The sequence below is a fragment of the Solea senegalensis genome, linkage group LG5 (assembly GCF_019176455.1).
Source record: "Solea senegalensis isolate Sse05_10M linkage group LG5, IFAPA_SoseM_1, whole genome shotgun sequence".
In the NCBI taxonomy this organism is placed as follows: domain Eukaryota; kingdom Metazoa; phylum Chordata; class Actinopteri; order Pleuronectiformes; family Soleidae; genus Solea; species Solea senegalensis.
In genome coordinates this window covers 22,147,660-22,164,735 of record NC_058025.1, presented here as the reverse complement: position 1 = coordinate 22,164,735, position 17,076 = coordinate 22,147,660, and the positions used below count along the sequence as shown (strand labels likewise).

The following is a 17,076-nucleotide window of genomic DNA, read 5'->3' as shown; positions in this document are numbered from 1 at the left end:
TCACTCCACAGCCACTTATTAACTCAACCTTTTTCTTCTCATCAAAATCATCGTGAGCTGCTTTAATCTAACAGCAGTGTTTTCTTTATTAATTCTAGCAACATAATTCTGGATAAACTCTAGTAAAAAAGTCATTTAAAAAAATCTCTTTCCTTCTGGTCAAAGAACAGAAATAATAAATGAATATAAAATGAAGTAAGGACAGACGGGGACAGATGATGTATTTAATGGTTCTTTTGACATGTATGAACAAATACTAACCATTGTATTAGCAAATAAAAATCAGGATGTTTACTCACTGTTTGGGTCGTTATTTTATATTGATTTTCTCCCCACACTTCATAACCACAGCATCTGCCCAAGAAACTCTCTAATTTCACGTTGGAACAAAATCGCTCAACAAGAATTGTTCACACTCATGAATTACAAATCAATCCTCTTCATTTATACAGTTCTTTGGAGTTGATCAAACTCAGACATGGTAAGGCAAAATAAGAATGATGCATTAATTATTATTAATATTATTATCATTAATTAAACTTTCATTTTACTATTATGATAGATCATGTTTTTCTTTCTCATTTGGTTTCACAGTCTCAGTCTCATGGTTTATCACCACGATCACATCGATACACAAAGAGTTTAACTCACTGCTCTTATCTTGAGTTTACAGAACTCTGCTGTGACTCCAGGTGAAGGATAAAGCCAGACTCCAGCACAGAGAGGCTGAGCGAACGTGGTCTGGACTCTGTGGAGCAGAGTCATGGTGTCAGAGACCCTGTAGAAGGACAGAAGACCTGCTCTGTAGTCCAGGTAAACTCCCACTCTGGAGGACAAACCATCCGATACTTTAACGCTGTTACCGTTGTGACGGAAAACGCAACCGTTGTGGTTACTAACTAAAGCCCAAGACTTGTCATTGAATCCAAATCCACATTTATGTGAACTCCCTGATCTGCTGTACGCCACTGCTATATCAACTCCTGTTCCTCTCCACTCCACCTCCCAGTAACAACATCCAGTCAGACTCTCTTTACTCAGGACCTGACACACATCAGTGAATCTGTCTGTGTGATGAGGATAAGACTGTTTTTCCATCATTAATGAGACTTTTCTGTTTTCCTCAGATAATAACAGATATTTGTTTACTGTGTTTGGATCCAGTGTGACTTCCTGTGAATATCTGATGAATTCAGCTCTGGTCTTTGGTTCTGGTTCTGCCAGTAAAACATCTACTTCAGCCACAGCCAGTGAGATGTCTGTCCACATCTCGGTCAGGACGTCCTGCAGTTGACCTCTGAACTTTGCCACAGCTGCCGCCACGTCCTCAAAGCGTCTCAGAGGAAAGACGTGGGTGGTGGACGAGTGTGTCGATGGACTGAGTGCTGACAGTGAGCGGTAGTTGAGGAGAAACTGGTTGTGGTCGTGTGTGAGCGAGAGCTGCTTCAGTTCAGCTTCTCTCTTCTTCAGCTCAGTGATCTCCTGCTGAAGCTTCTCCTCGGCGTCTCTGACTTGACTCACCTCAGTTTCCAGCTTGGATCTGATCTGCTGCTTCACGTCAGAGCTACTGCTCAGCAGGAGACGCATCGTCTCAGTGAAAATCTCGTCTGTGTCCTTCACGGCTTTATCAGCAGAGAAAGTGAGATTGAAAGCCTCCACCTCCTGTTGAAGCACCTTCACGTCTCTGTCCTGGAGTCTCTGCTGGACTTCCTCTAGACTCAGCTCCAGCTCTCTCTGCTTCTGCGTCCTCTCTGCTGCAGCTGAGACCTTGTCATGGTCTTTATGTTCTTCCACAGAGCAGAGATAACAGATGCACTGCTGATCAGTGCGGCAGAACAAGTCCATCACCCTATCATGATGAGGGCAGATGTTCTCCTGGAGGTTCTTGTAGGGCTCCACCAGCTTGTGTTTCTTAAATGCAGGTGATTGATAATGAGAATCGAGATGTTCCTCACAGTATGAGACCAAACAAACCAAACAGGACTTTAGAGCTTTTAGTTTCCTCTTCCTGCAGACATCACAGGCCACATCTTCAGCTCCAGCATAGCAGTGATCAGCAGGAGCAGCCTTCAGTCCAGTCTTCTTCAGCTCGTCCACTAAATCTGCTAACATGGTGTTTTTCTTCAGTGAAGGCCTCAGTGTGAAGGCCTCTCTACACTGAGGGCAGCTGTAGCTCCTCCTCTGCTCCTCTGAGTCCCAGTGGTCCTTAATACAGTTCATACAGTAGCTGTGTCCACAGTTAAGAGTCACCGGATCCTTCAGAAGATCCAAACAGATCGAACAAGAGAAGCTTTCTCTTTGCAGCTGAACTCCCGCCATTTCACTGCTTAGTCACAATGTCTGTCTGAGTTTTTGCTTCCTGGAAAGAGGAGAGAGTCTGAGCTCCTCCCATCATCAAACTCATCAATCTGAGAGCGAGGGAACAAGGAAATGTAAGCTCAACTTTGAGCAAACCACTCCCAGCTGAATGAAGTCCCTGATAATAAGTTGCATCTAAGAGTTGCTCACCCAGCGCATATGCCAAAAAAGTTTATTTCCGGGTTGTGTAGCGTATAGATATATATATATAAACCCTTTATATATCTGTGGTGCGCGTTCTCGACTTTCTCACTTGCTCGGCGCGTCCACAAACAGCGAAAGGCACGTTGAGAGTACGCTACTGACGTGCGCAAGTGTATTTCATGAATACCGATTGCACGTTAGCTTGGGTCTTCAAACCATGGATTCGTAAATCAATGTCAAAACCAACGATAGTGAATACAGTAAACTGAAAAGTATAATGACGTCATTACAGGTTAAAATTGTCAATTTAATGGTTCATTTAATTGACCGTGGCTATTAGTTTATATGTGTTTTTACAGGAATTATGTTGTTTTTGCTTGATTTTCCATTCACTGATATACTGTATGCAAAACAATACAAAATGTTGCTGTCACAGAACTCAGGAATTTTATATATTATTGTCCAAGAAAATAATGACAACATGAGGCACTTTTATGATGATTAAAAAAACACAATTTTATTGAATATAAGCCATGAATATGACTTTAGTCTCATTGCCATGCTTTGTATTTTGGTTTAAATTTGTTTTTGTAGGTGTACAAATAAAGCTAACTTAACATTATAATTACAATTTATGGTAAATATAATAATCATAAAATATTAAAATAAAGTAAGGCCAGAACGTAATTTTATAACTCCTTTCACTCTAATTCATGTGTTCATCACATTTATCAGTAACTTTATGAACCGATAGTGACGATGGGTCTCAGTGCGTCACACGGTCACAGCTCCACGTCTGCCCCGTGTTCACGACGTCGGTATGAATCCACGCAGCAGCTCGTTAATACATCGATAATAAGTTTGAAATAAATCCTAATGAGCGACGAATAAATAACTAAAAACTGCTTTGACTTAATATTTAAAAATGTATTCACATTTCTCATAAAGTGTTCACATGTATGCTTCCCCGACAGTAGCCGTTCCCGAGACGCCACATGACCGCGCTTTGCTGTGCTCTTACACACCTGTGACGTCACTCTGGGAAACAAGATTTATCCGGGCTTTTTATGGCCTTTAGGAAGGTTTAACAAATGTGAAACTCTATGAATTAAAAATATAGAATATAAAGATCTATACATGCCTGTGTCCATGTCTCGAGGTGTCCTGTGAACAGTTTTATAGGCGTCTCTTTTACTACTGTGGTCAATGGGAAAATTGCTTTTTGGGTATTTTGAGTATTTTTTGTTGCAGTACCGGGAGTGGCCACCATGACAAAATTGTCTTCAAGGCAGAGGGGGCAGTGCTCTATCCAGTTCTTATAAGACATCCATGTTTGTTTGTGTGATCAATCAGCTGACAAAGACTCACTAAATCTTTCATGTGGATAAGATGGATCTAAACCAGTGTTTCCCCAAAGTCTTTCAGCTCAACTGTCCAGAGGCTGATGTGAAGTTTTGAAAAGTCAGTTCAGTAATCATATATAATATTGGTCTAAATACATGTAGACTTCACTAACATAAATCAATAACTATAAGTGAATAAGTAATAAGTAAACGTTCCCTGTTGGTTGTGGGAATGTTCCCTGAATGTTCCTCCTACTGTAGGTTCGCCTGTTGGTTGCACATTTGATTCCCAGAACGTTACTTTGACACAACCTTCATTCAACCTTTAGAGAACCTTCTCTAAAGGTTCCCCAAAAGTTAATTTGTCATAACGTTCATACATTTACATGACAGCCTTCATTATTATATAAATAATATTATTTTATACTGTGCACATTAATAGACATACAGTACTCACAGTCTTAGATACATGAATGAACCAAAATATTTACAAAACTTTATACAAAATAAAAATAAAATCAAGAATTTTTTTTTGAACAGCATTGGTTCTGTAAAGGTTAAAAGGTTAAAACACCTGTATGAAGAAGCTCATTAACCAAAATGATATTGTCATTTTATATATATATATGTATATGTATATATATATGTATATGTATATGTATATGTATATGTATATGTATATATGTATATACACATTACTTGCAAACATGAGCATCACCAAAGATGGACAAACACAGTGTAAGTAATTTGTTTAAAATTAGATATACATTTTTGGGGAATGATGAGATTGTGTGACATTTTTAAAAAGCTAACAATGTAAATACATTTTAAGTGTCTTATCTGTATAAGTTACATTCTGTTATAAATGAATTGGTTCAAATTCGTTTGGCTGCTATTTCGTCTGTATTGCCTAACAAGTGGTCAAAAGCAAATAATAATATTGTCGTCAAAAGATGAAGGGGCCTGAAACTGCTGCAATTGCACCGCCCAGTCACTAAGTGGCGCTGTCGTGGAAAAAATGAGGGGCTTAATTCTGCGGGCCTGAAAGTGCTGCCTGCGGACCTGCAGTTCTATACAGTTGGACACAACTATGTGCACGTGTGAGCCGTCAGGGGGCGCCATTGTCAGCCTTTGAAACACAGCGAAGTTCAGCTTTCAGAGGAAAAACAACTGTAAGGACAAGTGTACTGCTGATATAACACGAACAAGAGGGTAAGAATAACATATGAATTCTTTTTGAATAAGCGATTAGAAGAAAAGCAATGTTTAGTTTGAGGTTAATAACGAAAATAGATGTTTTGAAGCAGAAACCTGCATCTAACTTCAGCAGAGTCGACCGTAACCTTGCTGTACCGAACACTCTTGAAGCTGTTTATTAGCTTGTCTCATTCACTGGACCTTATACACTCACCGACTCCTTTAAATAAGACACCTCATTATGTGTTTCATCGCTGTGATCGCTTTTTCCAACGTGTCCTACTGTGACTCCCCCTGTCACATAGTTTACTTTTCGATAAGAAACCAAAATAATCACTGTTTTCCACTCCTGTGTGTTTGTATGTGTGTGTGTGTGTGTGTGTGTGCTCCACACTCCAGTCTCATGGATCCATGTGGCTCCTCCTCTTTGTGCTGCTGAGTAAAAAGCAGCGCAGAGCGAGGCAGAGTGACAGCAAACACAGACGAGGACAGAAGCAAACCTGCGGAGAACAGAAGAAGAAGGAGAGATACAACTACAGTAAACAACCTGAGGGATCTTATTGTGATGTTTGTGAGTAAAGACTGTCACTCTGGAGAAGACTTTACACCTTGAAGAGTGAAACCATGGAACCTTTAAGTTTTAAAGTCAAGTTCATTCTTCACAAATGTTGCTATGCGTTAAAGTTAGTTGAGTGAACATTTAATTGATAAAAATGGTTGAACCTGTGGGGTTTGTGGAGGCATGGAGAGCCCAGTTCCCAGAGTCTGACCCCCCATGCATGGATCTGAACTCAATGGGGGACATTGAACAGGAGCTGGACAAATGCAAGACGTCCATCAGGCAGCTGGAGAAGGAAGTGAACAAGGAGCGCTTTCGGATGATCTACCTGCAGACTCTTCTGGCAAAAGAGAGGAAGTCTTATGATGGGCAGAGGTGGGGGTTTAAAGGGACAGCCCAGAGGACAGAGGGAGATCTGCACTGTGGTCCAGACAACCAGAGATCCCACGCAGATGAGGAGGAGGAGCAGCAGCAGCAGCAGAGAGGACATGTGAAGACAGTGAGGTGTAAACAACACCCAGAAGGAGAGGTGTATGGTGCTTCCCCTGCCAAACAGAAGGGTGAGGTGTCACCGGTCGGCCATGAGTCAGATACGCCTGATTTCCCAGTGGGCACAGGCTCGGTGGCAGCTCTGAGGTCCAACTTTGAGCGCATAAGGAGAGCCAACTCTCACACTGATGGCGAGGGCAGAGGGTTGCCGACGGTGGGCGGCCAGGAGAAGCCCTTCTACGCCAACATGGAGTACCATCACGAGCGAGGGCTGGTCAAAGTTAATGACAGAGAGGTCTCGGACAAGATCAGTACCCTGGGCTGTCAGGCCATGCAGATAGAGCGTAAAAGGTCCTTGCACTCCCTCCCAGGGAACCTGTCAACTGCCACAGGAGACGTCAGCAAAGCTGTTCAGAGAGGCAGATCCATTGAGGGGAAGTGTAGCCATAACGGATCATATGAATATGCAGAGGTCAACCCACACTTCCTGAAGAGCAGTGTGATCCCGGCCACTGGGGGAAAGTCTGAGCGACAGCCGCCTGATTGCCAGCCATACACGAGTGTGTATGTTGGAGGAATGATGGCTGAAGGGGACACCCGGGTCATCCACATCAGGGACCACAGCATTGACGAGGACGAGCACCTGACCTGGCCCAGGCGCTCATACTCTCCTGGCAGTTTTGATGACATAGGAGGAGGCTACACACCCGACTGCAGCTCCAACGAGAACTTGACATCCAGCGAAGAGGACTTCTCCTCAGGCCAGTCCAGCCATGTGTCCCCCAGTCCCACTACCTATCAGCTGTACAGGGAGAAGAGCCGCTCGCCTTCCCAGAAGTCCTTTGACAGCAGCAGCCCCCCCACACCTCTCTCTCAGAAGCATCTGAAGGAGCATGCGATGATGGGGTCCGAGGTCATCGGGGGCCGTAAAACAGGCCAGGTGTGGCCCAGTGATGGGGACTCCACCACATCCAGCAGGACCTCCCATGACAACAGTCTTCAAGGAGATCTGGGTAAGATACACTGCACAACCTTTCATTTTCAGGATTAAAAGCAGAAAAGTCTTCTAATATGTACTGATTATAAAGTACTAAATGTCACATTAAAACCCCACTCTGATGATCACAGACCTGGAGATGCCTGAGCACGCTCTGTAATATGCATCTGCATAGAAAACCTGATCTCTTTGACCTGAGACACCATCCTAAAATACATCGATCGGCAATAACAATAGACGTACAAACTCATGGTATCGTTATGGTTCCTCAACCAATGGAGAATAATTCACAATTCAAAATGTAAAAGTTCAAAATAATACTTTAAAAATAATACTTTGTTCATGGGTGTATATCTTGGCATGTTTTTCACTTAATTTTCATTTTTTATTTTTATGTTTTTTTGGTTTGCTCATGGATTTCTTGAAACAGGTGACAAAAAAGTATCTTTGCATTCCATTAGAATGTGAATGAGAATTTTATTTTCCTTCCTTTAAATCTTTACATTAATTGATTCATGATTAGACTTTGCACCAAAACAGAACTTAAAGGCATAGTTCAAGTTTTGAATGTGTGGTTGTTTGAGATTATCCATTATTAAATTCAAATGTTATTGACGAGTGACTTTGGTGACACAAACTTACTAAATGAGGTAGCTCTAAACTAACAGCTCTTCAAAAAATGCTGATTCTCTTGATGGACTTTGGTGCAGGAGCGAGTGCTGAGTGTCAATAATTTGTCAATAACTCAAACAACTTCACTTCAATAAAACCCAACTATCCATGTTTAGACAGTGCTGATGCTGATCTTTAACATTAACCTATTGCCATCGTGGTTTTTTTTCGGGAAGTAGGCCCTCCCTGTCCTTTTCACCCTCTCCTGCTCTTTGCCCCGCTGAGTGCTGCTCTCTCACATAGATGCTCTTACTGAGGCCGCGGCTGCCCTCAGGCTGTCCACGCTGAGTGTTTTCATGTCAGCACGCATCACTTTTGTTGTCCTTGGTGCTGAGTAATTAACTTAAAGGGGTTTGTCTAGCGTGATAAATTTAGGGAGGTTCTTTTGTTACAGGAGGTCGGGTTTGAAAAAGCCCCAACAAGTCAGTGAAAAAAAGAGGATCAAGAGGGCCTTAAGTGTGTCACGCAGCTCAAAAACGCCGGCCATTGCTGTTTCCTGTTGTTATGTATTCAACACAATAGTAGCATCACTCACATAGTGTAGTATTGACGTGCTAACAATGCAACAATGTTAAGTGGGATAAGGAGAGTGGTCTGGGCAGTGCGGTGATGCCAAGGACAAGAAGCGAAGCAGGAGCGAGTCTTCCTCTGCGAGGACGTTTGTCAAAGTGTGCGACACACGAGGACGCACGTTGTTGCCGGACAGGACCACATTTTCAGCAACATCGGGATTGGGAATAACACATTGTAGCTGTAAAATATTGTTCTGCCTTTTTACCCAGATTAAGCAGTGTGTTGTTATATAAGGCCATCCCGTCCACAGCTCCCTCACACAAAGCATGTGACAGACAAGCAGATCGTCTGTGTTGTAATCAGCATGAAGTGTAAGCCAGCACGCCGCTCCGATGACTGTCCAAACGTCCAAATCCATTCGATCTGGATCACTTTACGTCACGCTCTCTGCCATGTACAGAAAAAATAAGTAGGACAGAACAGATGCACAGGATAAATAAACACATATGGGACATGTTTAAAGTTGCAGTGTGTAACATTTAGGAGGGTTTATCTGCATTTTGGGCGTCCATGTAGTGACAACAACCCTAATGACAAACGAGCTGGTTTCTAAAGCGAAAGCTCACTACACTTACGAAGAAGAATGACATATTTTTTGGAATGTGAAGCTGTGCTTCAAAAAGGGAGGATAGAGTAGTTGCATCATTAGATTCTTTGATTCATTCTTACACACACTGTACCTTTTAGATAAAAATTCCACTATTCCATCTCTGTCTGGTACAGCAGACTTTCTCTTTGGCTGTGATGTCATCAGGGTGCGTTTGTTTGGACTTGACAAATCTTCGGTCGAGACGTGACACAGCCTGATCTCCAAATAAGTCAACTCTAGTTTATCTTACCAGATTTACGTCAAGCTTTCAACTTCATCTCAATAAAAGCCTCAGTGGTTAAATGCTACCACGATAGATTGTGACCGGTAAACTGACCTTTTAATGTGTGAAATCAGTGGAGTTCCCCTCTCAGTGAACACTGTCCACTCTCACATCTGCTTATTAAACCACCACGCGGCACAATGTGAGACCTTGAGGTGGCACTTTTTTTGTCCAGAGGACAGTTTCTCTGTTATAATGGCACAGCGGCTTTGAGTGGACTTTGCTTTGTGGATTAGCAGAAGTCTGGATTTAGTTTCTGATGTTGTAATAACATTACTGTGCACGGCGCTGGATTAAGCCTGGGCCTGGCAGCCAGTTTGAAACAAGTTTTTGCAATAAAGTGTTCTTTGTTGTGGTTAGTGACTTTCAGGGAGCGTTTGTGTGTGTGTTAGTGAGTGAATCTGTGTGTGTGTGTTTAAAACTGTGGCCTAGTTAAACTAACTTAATCTCAAGGTTATGAAGTTTGCTTTGTGCTACACATCCACATCCACACATTGTGTAACTATTTGACAACGCTACCTACAGTACATTAGACTTTACACTCACTGACCACTGTATTGGGTACACAGGACAGCTTAAGTTGTTGCCCCTGGTGTTCTGCTGCTGTAGACCATCAGCATGTGGGTTTAGAGATGGTCTTCATACCCTGTAACAAGTGGTTATTTGAGGTTATCTCATTCTAGTCAATATGCTCTGACAAGGCATTATCACTCAGAAAACTGCAGCTCACTGGATATTTTCTCCTTTTCAGGCCATTGTTTGTAAACCTTAGACATGGGTGTGAGTAAAAATGTCATTAGATCAGCAGTTTGTGAAATACTCAGCCCATCTGTAACAAACTACCATGCCACGTTTAAAATGTAAATCACCGGTCTTTTCTCTGAATGTTCAGTTCAAACTGAACAAACTGATCATCTTGATCATCTTGACTTGCTGCCCTGTGATTGGCTAATTAGATATGTGTTAGTTCACTAGCAGTGGAAGAGGTGTACCTAATAATGTGGCCGGTGAGTGAATGTCATGGAACATGGGAACTGTTGAGCGGGCAGACACAGTGTTGACGTTCATGTGTGACATGATGTCAGTCTGCTCTGCCTCGGAAAAACGGACTAATTCAGCGTAAGAGACGCCACAGACAAACGCGCACTTGTCCTGCTGCGACTCAGCCGCATCATTGAGTTAAAACTGACATATCTTAAGGGGATTTTTTTTTGCTATAAATAGAAGAAAAACAGTTTTCTCCTGGTTTCTAGTTATCTAGGCTGATGGTCACACTTGGCTGTGAATAGAGCGGCTGATTAGCTGTGAGTCTTAAAGGAGGCCACCTCTCAGATGAGCCTATTTTGCCATAATTCATTATCGTCATGGCACTGATGCTGATGCCTGTGGCCCCAGCTCTCTGTCCTAGCTTGTGCATGGAGGCTACCTCCTGGTTAATGTGTGACAGTGAGAAGGTGTGGACAGGAGTGAGTGGGTGGTCACAAGGTAAATAGATAATAAACTATTTGAAGGTTTTACTCTTTAGGGAGGTGGACATGTTGAAATATGGCGCGTGACTGAAACTTCACTTCACCTTCCACATTTTACCGGACTGGAAAACAGAAACAAATATTATTACAATAACAGAGTGAAGCAGCATTTTGGTCTTGCTTGATCTTTATTTACAACGTCATGGAACTCCTTGACGAACTCCATGAACTAACTCCCAATATTCACTCACAAGCCATGGATGGACACAGAAGTGCAGACGTTCTTTTCCTTACAATTAATATTAAGCAGACTTTGTCTGGTGTGCTGTGTGTTTGGAGAGGGAGACCTGAGAAAGCAGAGACAATGAATAACCCTGAAAAATATAATAATATTATACCTGCATGTTATATTTTGAATATTTCCATAACAGCTCTGGTGGTGTGTTATCCATGTAGGAAATACACTCACTGCCCTCATTATTAGGTACACAGCACACTGGTGTGGTCCTGTGCTGCTGTAGTTCATCTTCTTCAAGGTTAAAGATGGTGTGCGGAACACTGTGTGTGTGTATTTGAATCACTGTTAAGTTTCTGTTGCCTTGAGAACTGATGCTCATTGGATATTTTCTGTCTGTAAATACTCGGTTTGAACTGAGTGTGGCTCAGTCAGTGTGTGTGTGTGTGTGTGTTTGTGTGTGGAAAGGCCTGTGTGGGTTGATAGTGGTGACATTAATAAAAAAGTGGATGAAGTGTGTCTGGTCATCTGGGCCTCAGTCCAGACATAGACACTGCAGAAGTCACACTGGACTCACTCCTGACTTAGACAGACCTGTCATTGTACCTGAGCATCAACATCTGAGGTTTAGAAGAATTCAGCCTCTCCCTCTCCTGGAGTAAATGTACGCCTACCAGAGGAAGTGGTGTGTGTATGTGTGTGTGTGTATAAGTGAGGCACCTGTTCCTCTGTGCAGTGTACTGAATAAAGTGGTGAAAAGCTGGCAGGCCATCAGTACAGCAGGGCAGCTGCTCTCACAGCAACACCATGAATAGTCTTTTTGTTCCGTTTGTCCAATCACAGAACAGTTCAAAAATTAAGAAAGACAATTCACATGGGCTTTTCCTATGGGCTCCTTCATTTATCCACAGACTTGTTTCCATAGATAAACCATAATATCTCTGGTATGTTTATAAGCTTGCCGGCGTCCCTCAGCTCGATGATCCTCCCTCGTGCTCTGCAATCTCAGCTCCCCACCCTGGTTCCTCTCAAAGGGCCCTCTGTGCTGCTGCTGCTGGCAGACCAAGTGTTTATGGAATGTCTCAGCTGCTTGTTGTGTGTGTGTGTGTGTGTGTGTGTGTGTGTGTGTGTGTGTGTATGAGCTCACCTCTCACACACCAGCCTGACCCGTGTTGCGTGTTGTTGTGTCACTGGACAGCAGAGTTTGTTTTAGTTAGAATGTTCAAGTCCGCATGAGTGGACGATGACAAGTGAATCTGATGTTTGGCTCCTGTAAAGGGCCAGTCCAGTGTTTTAGTTGTCCTAGGGTTTTTACAGGGGGCAGATGAAGGGGTCGTTCACATGCCGCGTTTTAAGACACACAAATAACACAAACTGGTATGAAATCCAATCTCACAGAGCACCACTTGGGTCAAATAGGTCTTTGTACACTTTGACATAAGCTTTGAACCCTCCTCCATTATCCTGATGAAGATCCTGGTGAAGGCGTGGATGCACACACACTCATTTTATTTTTTTTAATTATTTTTCCGCACACACACAACAAGTAGCAAAGCAGCTTTGAGGGAAATGCTGTGCTGATTTATTTTTTTATTTTTGTTTGTTTAACAACGTCAGTCATCACAGCAGCTCACAGGTTGCTTAGTAACAACTAGAGATTGTTTTTTTAATTCACGCATCAGCCAATTATTATTTATTAATCTTAACCAAAACTGTATTTGTACATTATTTTTATTGAAATACATGTGTATATTGCACGGCAGTGTGGACATACAATGCAGATTGGAAAGACAGACCTTTTAGTGTGTGTAATTTTCTTGTATTGTCTTCCTCTCGACCTCTCTTAATGATAGATATAAAAACATGATCATGAAACATGAAAAAGATGATCAAAGCTGAATTACTCAGACTTTTACTGTATAGTTATTTGTGTTTCCATGAAGATGATGTTTTGTAGTGGAGCAGACTAAAGCTCATTTCTGAATGTGTCATGTGTGATGTAGCCCACGCTGTCGGCCACACAGTCATCCAGTGGCTAATAAGGTTGCCGGTTCAGATCTCCCCTCTCATGTCCACTGGGATTGGCTCCAGCTGCCCGTGACCTTCATGTGGAGGTAAAAATGAAGGAATGAATGATTGAGTGTACACCATTAGCCTCAACCCACTAAATGCTGTAAAACATGTGTTTGTAGGCAGATTACATCTTAGCCGCTGACATTAAAGCACATCAGGTGAGGTCTGTCACTGCTGCAGTTCATGTGGCTCCATTTCTAAAAAATGTTCACAATAAAAGCTACAGAGGTGAAAGACTGTGGCCACATTCCAGCACACTTTATAGGCTTTTCAGAATAATTACTAGATAAAATCCCAATAATAAGCTGATCTGTGTTCCATTGTCAGACTGGAACAATTATTGTGCTTTGATTTTCTCTGTTATGCAGCACATTACGAGCAGTGCTGTGGCCACCATGAGCTATTTCAACACACCCTGATTAGTAGGTGTGCCGGGCGGAGCGGCCCCTTCTGACCAACACTGCTCAATGACTGCCACTAATTTCAGGCTGCAGATCAGAGGCGGCTGCTGGTGGTGGTGCAGGTGGGCCTCCGAGGTTTCACCAGCTCTGTGGTTTAAAGGACCTCCCAGCACAGCAGACACTTCAGATGAGCTTGTATGTGATGGTGATGATGACGTCTGATTCACTTATCGCTTCCCAACATACACGCAGACGTATGATTTTGTCCTTACAGACAGACATGATGGCATCAGTGTGTGTTTGAGTAGAATATGGATGAAGCCACATCTGGTCTTGTGTGGTCAGGGGAGACACATCCAGGTGTGTGATCCTATATCTGAGGAATGATGTTGGCTCAGAAAGTAGAGTGAGTCGTCTTTCATTGGGAAGGATGAGGGTTCGATTACCAGGTAATGTGATGAAAAGTTACTGCGTCTAATGTCTCTGACCCTTCAGCTGTCTCCCCTCTGTTTGCTCTGGCTGTGCCAGCACTGTTTCCCCAGTGACCGGCCCGTCTGGAGGAGAATCTATTTGCTGGAGCCATAAAGTGGTGCTAAGCTTTTAACACATTGGCATCTTGTGCTGCTTTTATTCCAAATGTGCAACTTTCCTCTCCAGATCTATACAGCCATTAGAGAGGTGACAGAGAGGGCCCCCCCCCGGTAAATTATAGATGCTTAAATCTCACTTCCAGCCTTTTCTGTGCTGGATCGATCAGCACATTTGCAATGTGGGGTTTATTTTTAGGAGTTTGTGATCTAAATCCTGTCCCTGATCAGCTGAGTGATCTTTGTGTACATGGTCAATATGTTCACTGTGAGGGAACGGTAAGTGGCCTCTGATTATTCCTCTCTGTCCGAACGTTTTGAAAACAAGTTTGTTCCCCTTGAGCTATATAAATCCATGATCAGTGATCAATCGTTGTGTGGGCAGCAGCAGCATTGTGCCATTTCCCACTGGTGAAATGGGAACTGATGGATGCTGCTATTTGAATCCCATAGACCTCTTGACTCTTTGATTTTTGGGAACTGGTTGGATGGTTGTTTCCAGAAGACATTGTTTATTTGACAAAGATAAGCTTTATGACAACCTTTTTCACTTCAAATGAATCAGTGGATTTTATCTCGCAGTTGATGAGAAAAAAAGAATATATCATGTAATATATAGTGATCAGCTGCATTGATTCTACATAACTGAAGTTCAGTGCTTTTATAATAATGCTGCTTGGTGACAGTATTTGACATTATTCTGTTTTATTGACATTCTGTTTTGCTTGTGTTGTTGTTGTTGTCATAGCACATGATTACTTCTGTGAGAGCGAGGTTTGATGCTGTGACTCTGCACATCTGTTTACCATAGTTCATCTCTGTGGATTAGGATTAGGGCCTTGCATGCATCTTTGCTTTGTCATCAGTAGATCATCTAACATGCTGTGATTGTTCCCCTGAACACGTCCTCGTGCTGCAGGAAGGAAAAGTGTTTCATGATGACTGATGATGGAGAGCCCGTTGTTTATCCTTGAGCCCTATCTTAAAATGCAGCATTCAGGGCAGAACTGTGGGAAAGCAGAGATGTTTTTGATCATTCGCAATAGTCTGACCTCTGTGAGACTCTGGCATGTGTACACTCAAATAAAATTCTTGAAAAACCTGAAGTAACACGGGATTACAGAGAAAAATCAGCTTGGCTCCACACACAGTAGTTGCTGGGCTCAGCAGTCTTATATAATGTTATTAGAATATGTTTATGAGCGGTCTGTGGGAAAGTTGAAACCATTTTAAGACACTGCAATTAGGGGTTTTAGACGTGAAGGATGGATTGTTGAACGGCCAAAAGGACTTGGTCACCCTCTTCTGTGATTCTTTCTAAACTAGTTTTACTCTTTATTTTTATCCCTCCTGTCTAGCGACCAGAGGTCACTGTATTAGGAACACCTGTACAGCTGCTCTTTAACAGAAACATCTCATTAGCCAATCACATTAGGCTTGTACTGCACACATGAGCCAGACAACCAGCTGAGCACCAGAGAGAGGAAGAAAGATTATTGAAGTGACTTATTATTAAAGATGCAGTGATTGTTGGTGGCAGACAGGCTGCTGATTTTCCCTGTACAAGCTTCTCTGGTGTTTACCGACAACAAGCTTTTATTACATCCCCTAATGTGCATGTTTTTTACCCCACTGACGGACAGCTGAACCTTATGAGCAGAGAGGACCACAGTCACCAAATAAATCAGTCGTTTTTTCCCTCACATAAGCTTAACAATGAAGCCAAAAGTGTGGCTCATTTCTTCTTTAAATTCATATTATGGTCACAGAAATGGAAGTAAAAGTCGGACAAATTATATTATGTCATGGTTAATATAGTGAAGTGGGTCACAGTGAATTGTTATTTTAGAAAGTGTGTCCCTGTATATCACGTTTGAGAAACACTGATCTAGATCAGCCTATAGAGATATTTAACATGTATTTCAAATAAAGGATTTCACTGATAGCAGCTGCAAATTATCCATATTAAAAAGGAATGTGAAATAAAAATACTGGCATTCTTTTGCAGGTCATTTGACATTTTAAAGGGCAACCTTTGCTCTTGTGTATTTGTTCAGCTCATTTTAAAAAGGCTTTCAGAGTGTTTCACAATCAGAGCAAACAAAAGGTTTCACAGAAAAGAGTGGTGGAGAAAAGTCAGGTCTTAACAAACAAATGCATGTTGAGCTACAGATGATTTACAGACAGTTTACAATCCTTCCATTGAGATATAAATTCCTTTCAGGGTTATGTGGTATGTAACTATGACAGCCATGGTGACCACGGATGATGGGGAGTGTCGGGAGAGAGAGTGAGAGAGGGAGCTGTTTGTGAAAGGATGACCTTGTGCAGAAAGCCTGTTTCCGCTCTGAAGCAGATGAATTGCTGAATTTTCCGGACAGACCTGCCTGGACACTTCCTCAGCAGCGAGGTCCATGTGATCACTACACTCTGTGTGCATCTATTGTGATGTCCTCTTTCTCACACTGCAATGGCCAAGTGAGTGTCATGTATTTAAAGGAGACGCAGATGACTCAGCATGGAAGACTTTACAATCATTCTTTTTAATCCTCCTTTTTTCAATTGTTTACTCTTGTTTATAGTGTTTTCCTAAGCCATGGCTACTTCTTTTCCCTTGGAAGGAGATAATTTGCGGCGCTGAAACTGCTGCCCATGAGAGGATGTGTTATTCACCCAGTGCCGGGCCTGGTGTATAATCTCACTGGAGCACAGTGTGGCCTTTCACATGGACTTCCCCCTGTGCTCAGAAGCTGTTTGGCTTGCAGTAATCTCTTCCCTTAAGCAGTCAATTCAGCTCTCTGCCTGTGCTGAGCCCCAGTGTGTGTGTTTGAGTCCTATTGTCACAGCTTGTTCGGATGGAAACATGTAAAAACTAGTGCTGACTCGACATGGAACAATATGAATCATGAGTCATTGTTATCCTAAACAAAATAATTGCAATTCACTTTATTATTCATGTCATCGGAAACATATGCTTTCTTTTTTTAATTTATAAATGTAAATGGGCTGCATCTAATGATTGGGAAAACAGTCCTGCACACTCTTGCTACATGTTTATAAGTAATGATATCTCAGCCTTCAAAGTCAGAACTCATTTATAATGTAGG

General features: G+C 42.3%; 2 protein-coding genes across 2 annotated transcripts in view; one reads left to right on the top strand and one right to left on the bottom strand.

Annotated features, from left to right (window-relative positions):
* Nucleotides 1–210: 210 nt before the first annotated feature.
* Nucleotides 211–2,510, bottom strand: LOC122769319 (tripartite motif-containing protein 16-like). The gene has a single exon (XM_044025769.1). It carries the CDS (start codon nucleotides 2,317–2,319, stop codon nucleotides 643–645), a length of 1,677 nt encoding a protein of 558 aa, XP_043881704.1. The 5' UTR covers nucleotides 2,320–2,510; the 3' UTR covers nucleotides 211–642.
* A 2,461-nt stretch (nucleotides 2,511–4,971) lies between these two features.
* si:dkey-91m11.5 (PH_BCR_vertebrate and RhoGAP_Bcr domain-containing protein) overlaps nucleotides 4,972–17,076 on the top strand; it is a 31,610-nt gene continuing 19,505 nt past the window's right edge. The window contains exons 1-2 of the mRNA XM_044026542.1: nucleotides 4,972–5,057; nucleotides 5,442–7,103. Coding sequence (XP_043882477.1) covers nucleotides 5,756–7,103 — 1,348 coding nt within the window. The 5' untranslated portion in view covers nucleotides 4,972–5,057; nucleotides 5,442–5,755. The remainder of the gene's footprint in view (nucleotides 5,058–5,441; nucleotides 7,104–17,076) is intronic.

Excerpts from the sequence above, each read along its gene's own strand:
- LOC122769319 (XM_044025769.1), bottom strand. The coding sequence starts at position 2,319 with ATGGCGGGAGTTCAGCTGCAAAGAGAAAGCTTCTCTTGTTCGATCTGT.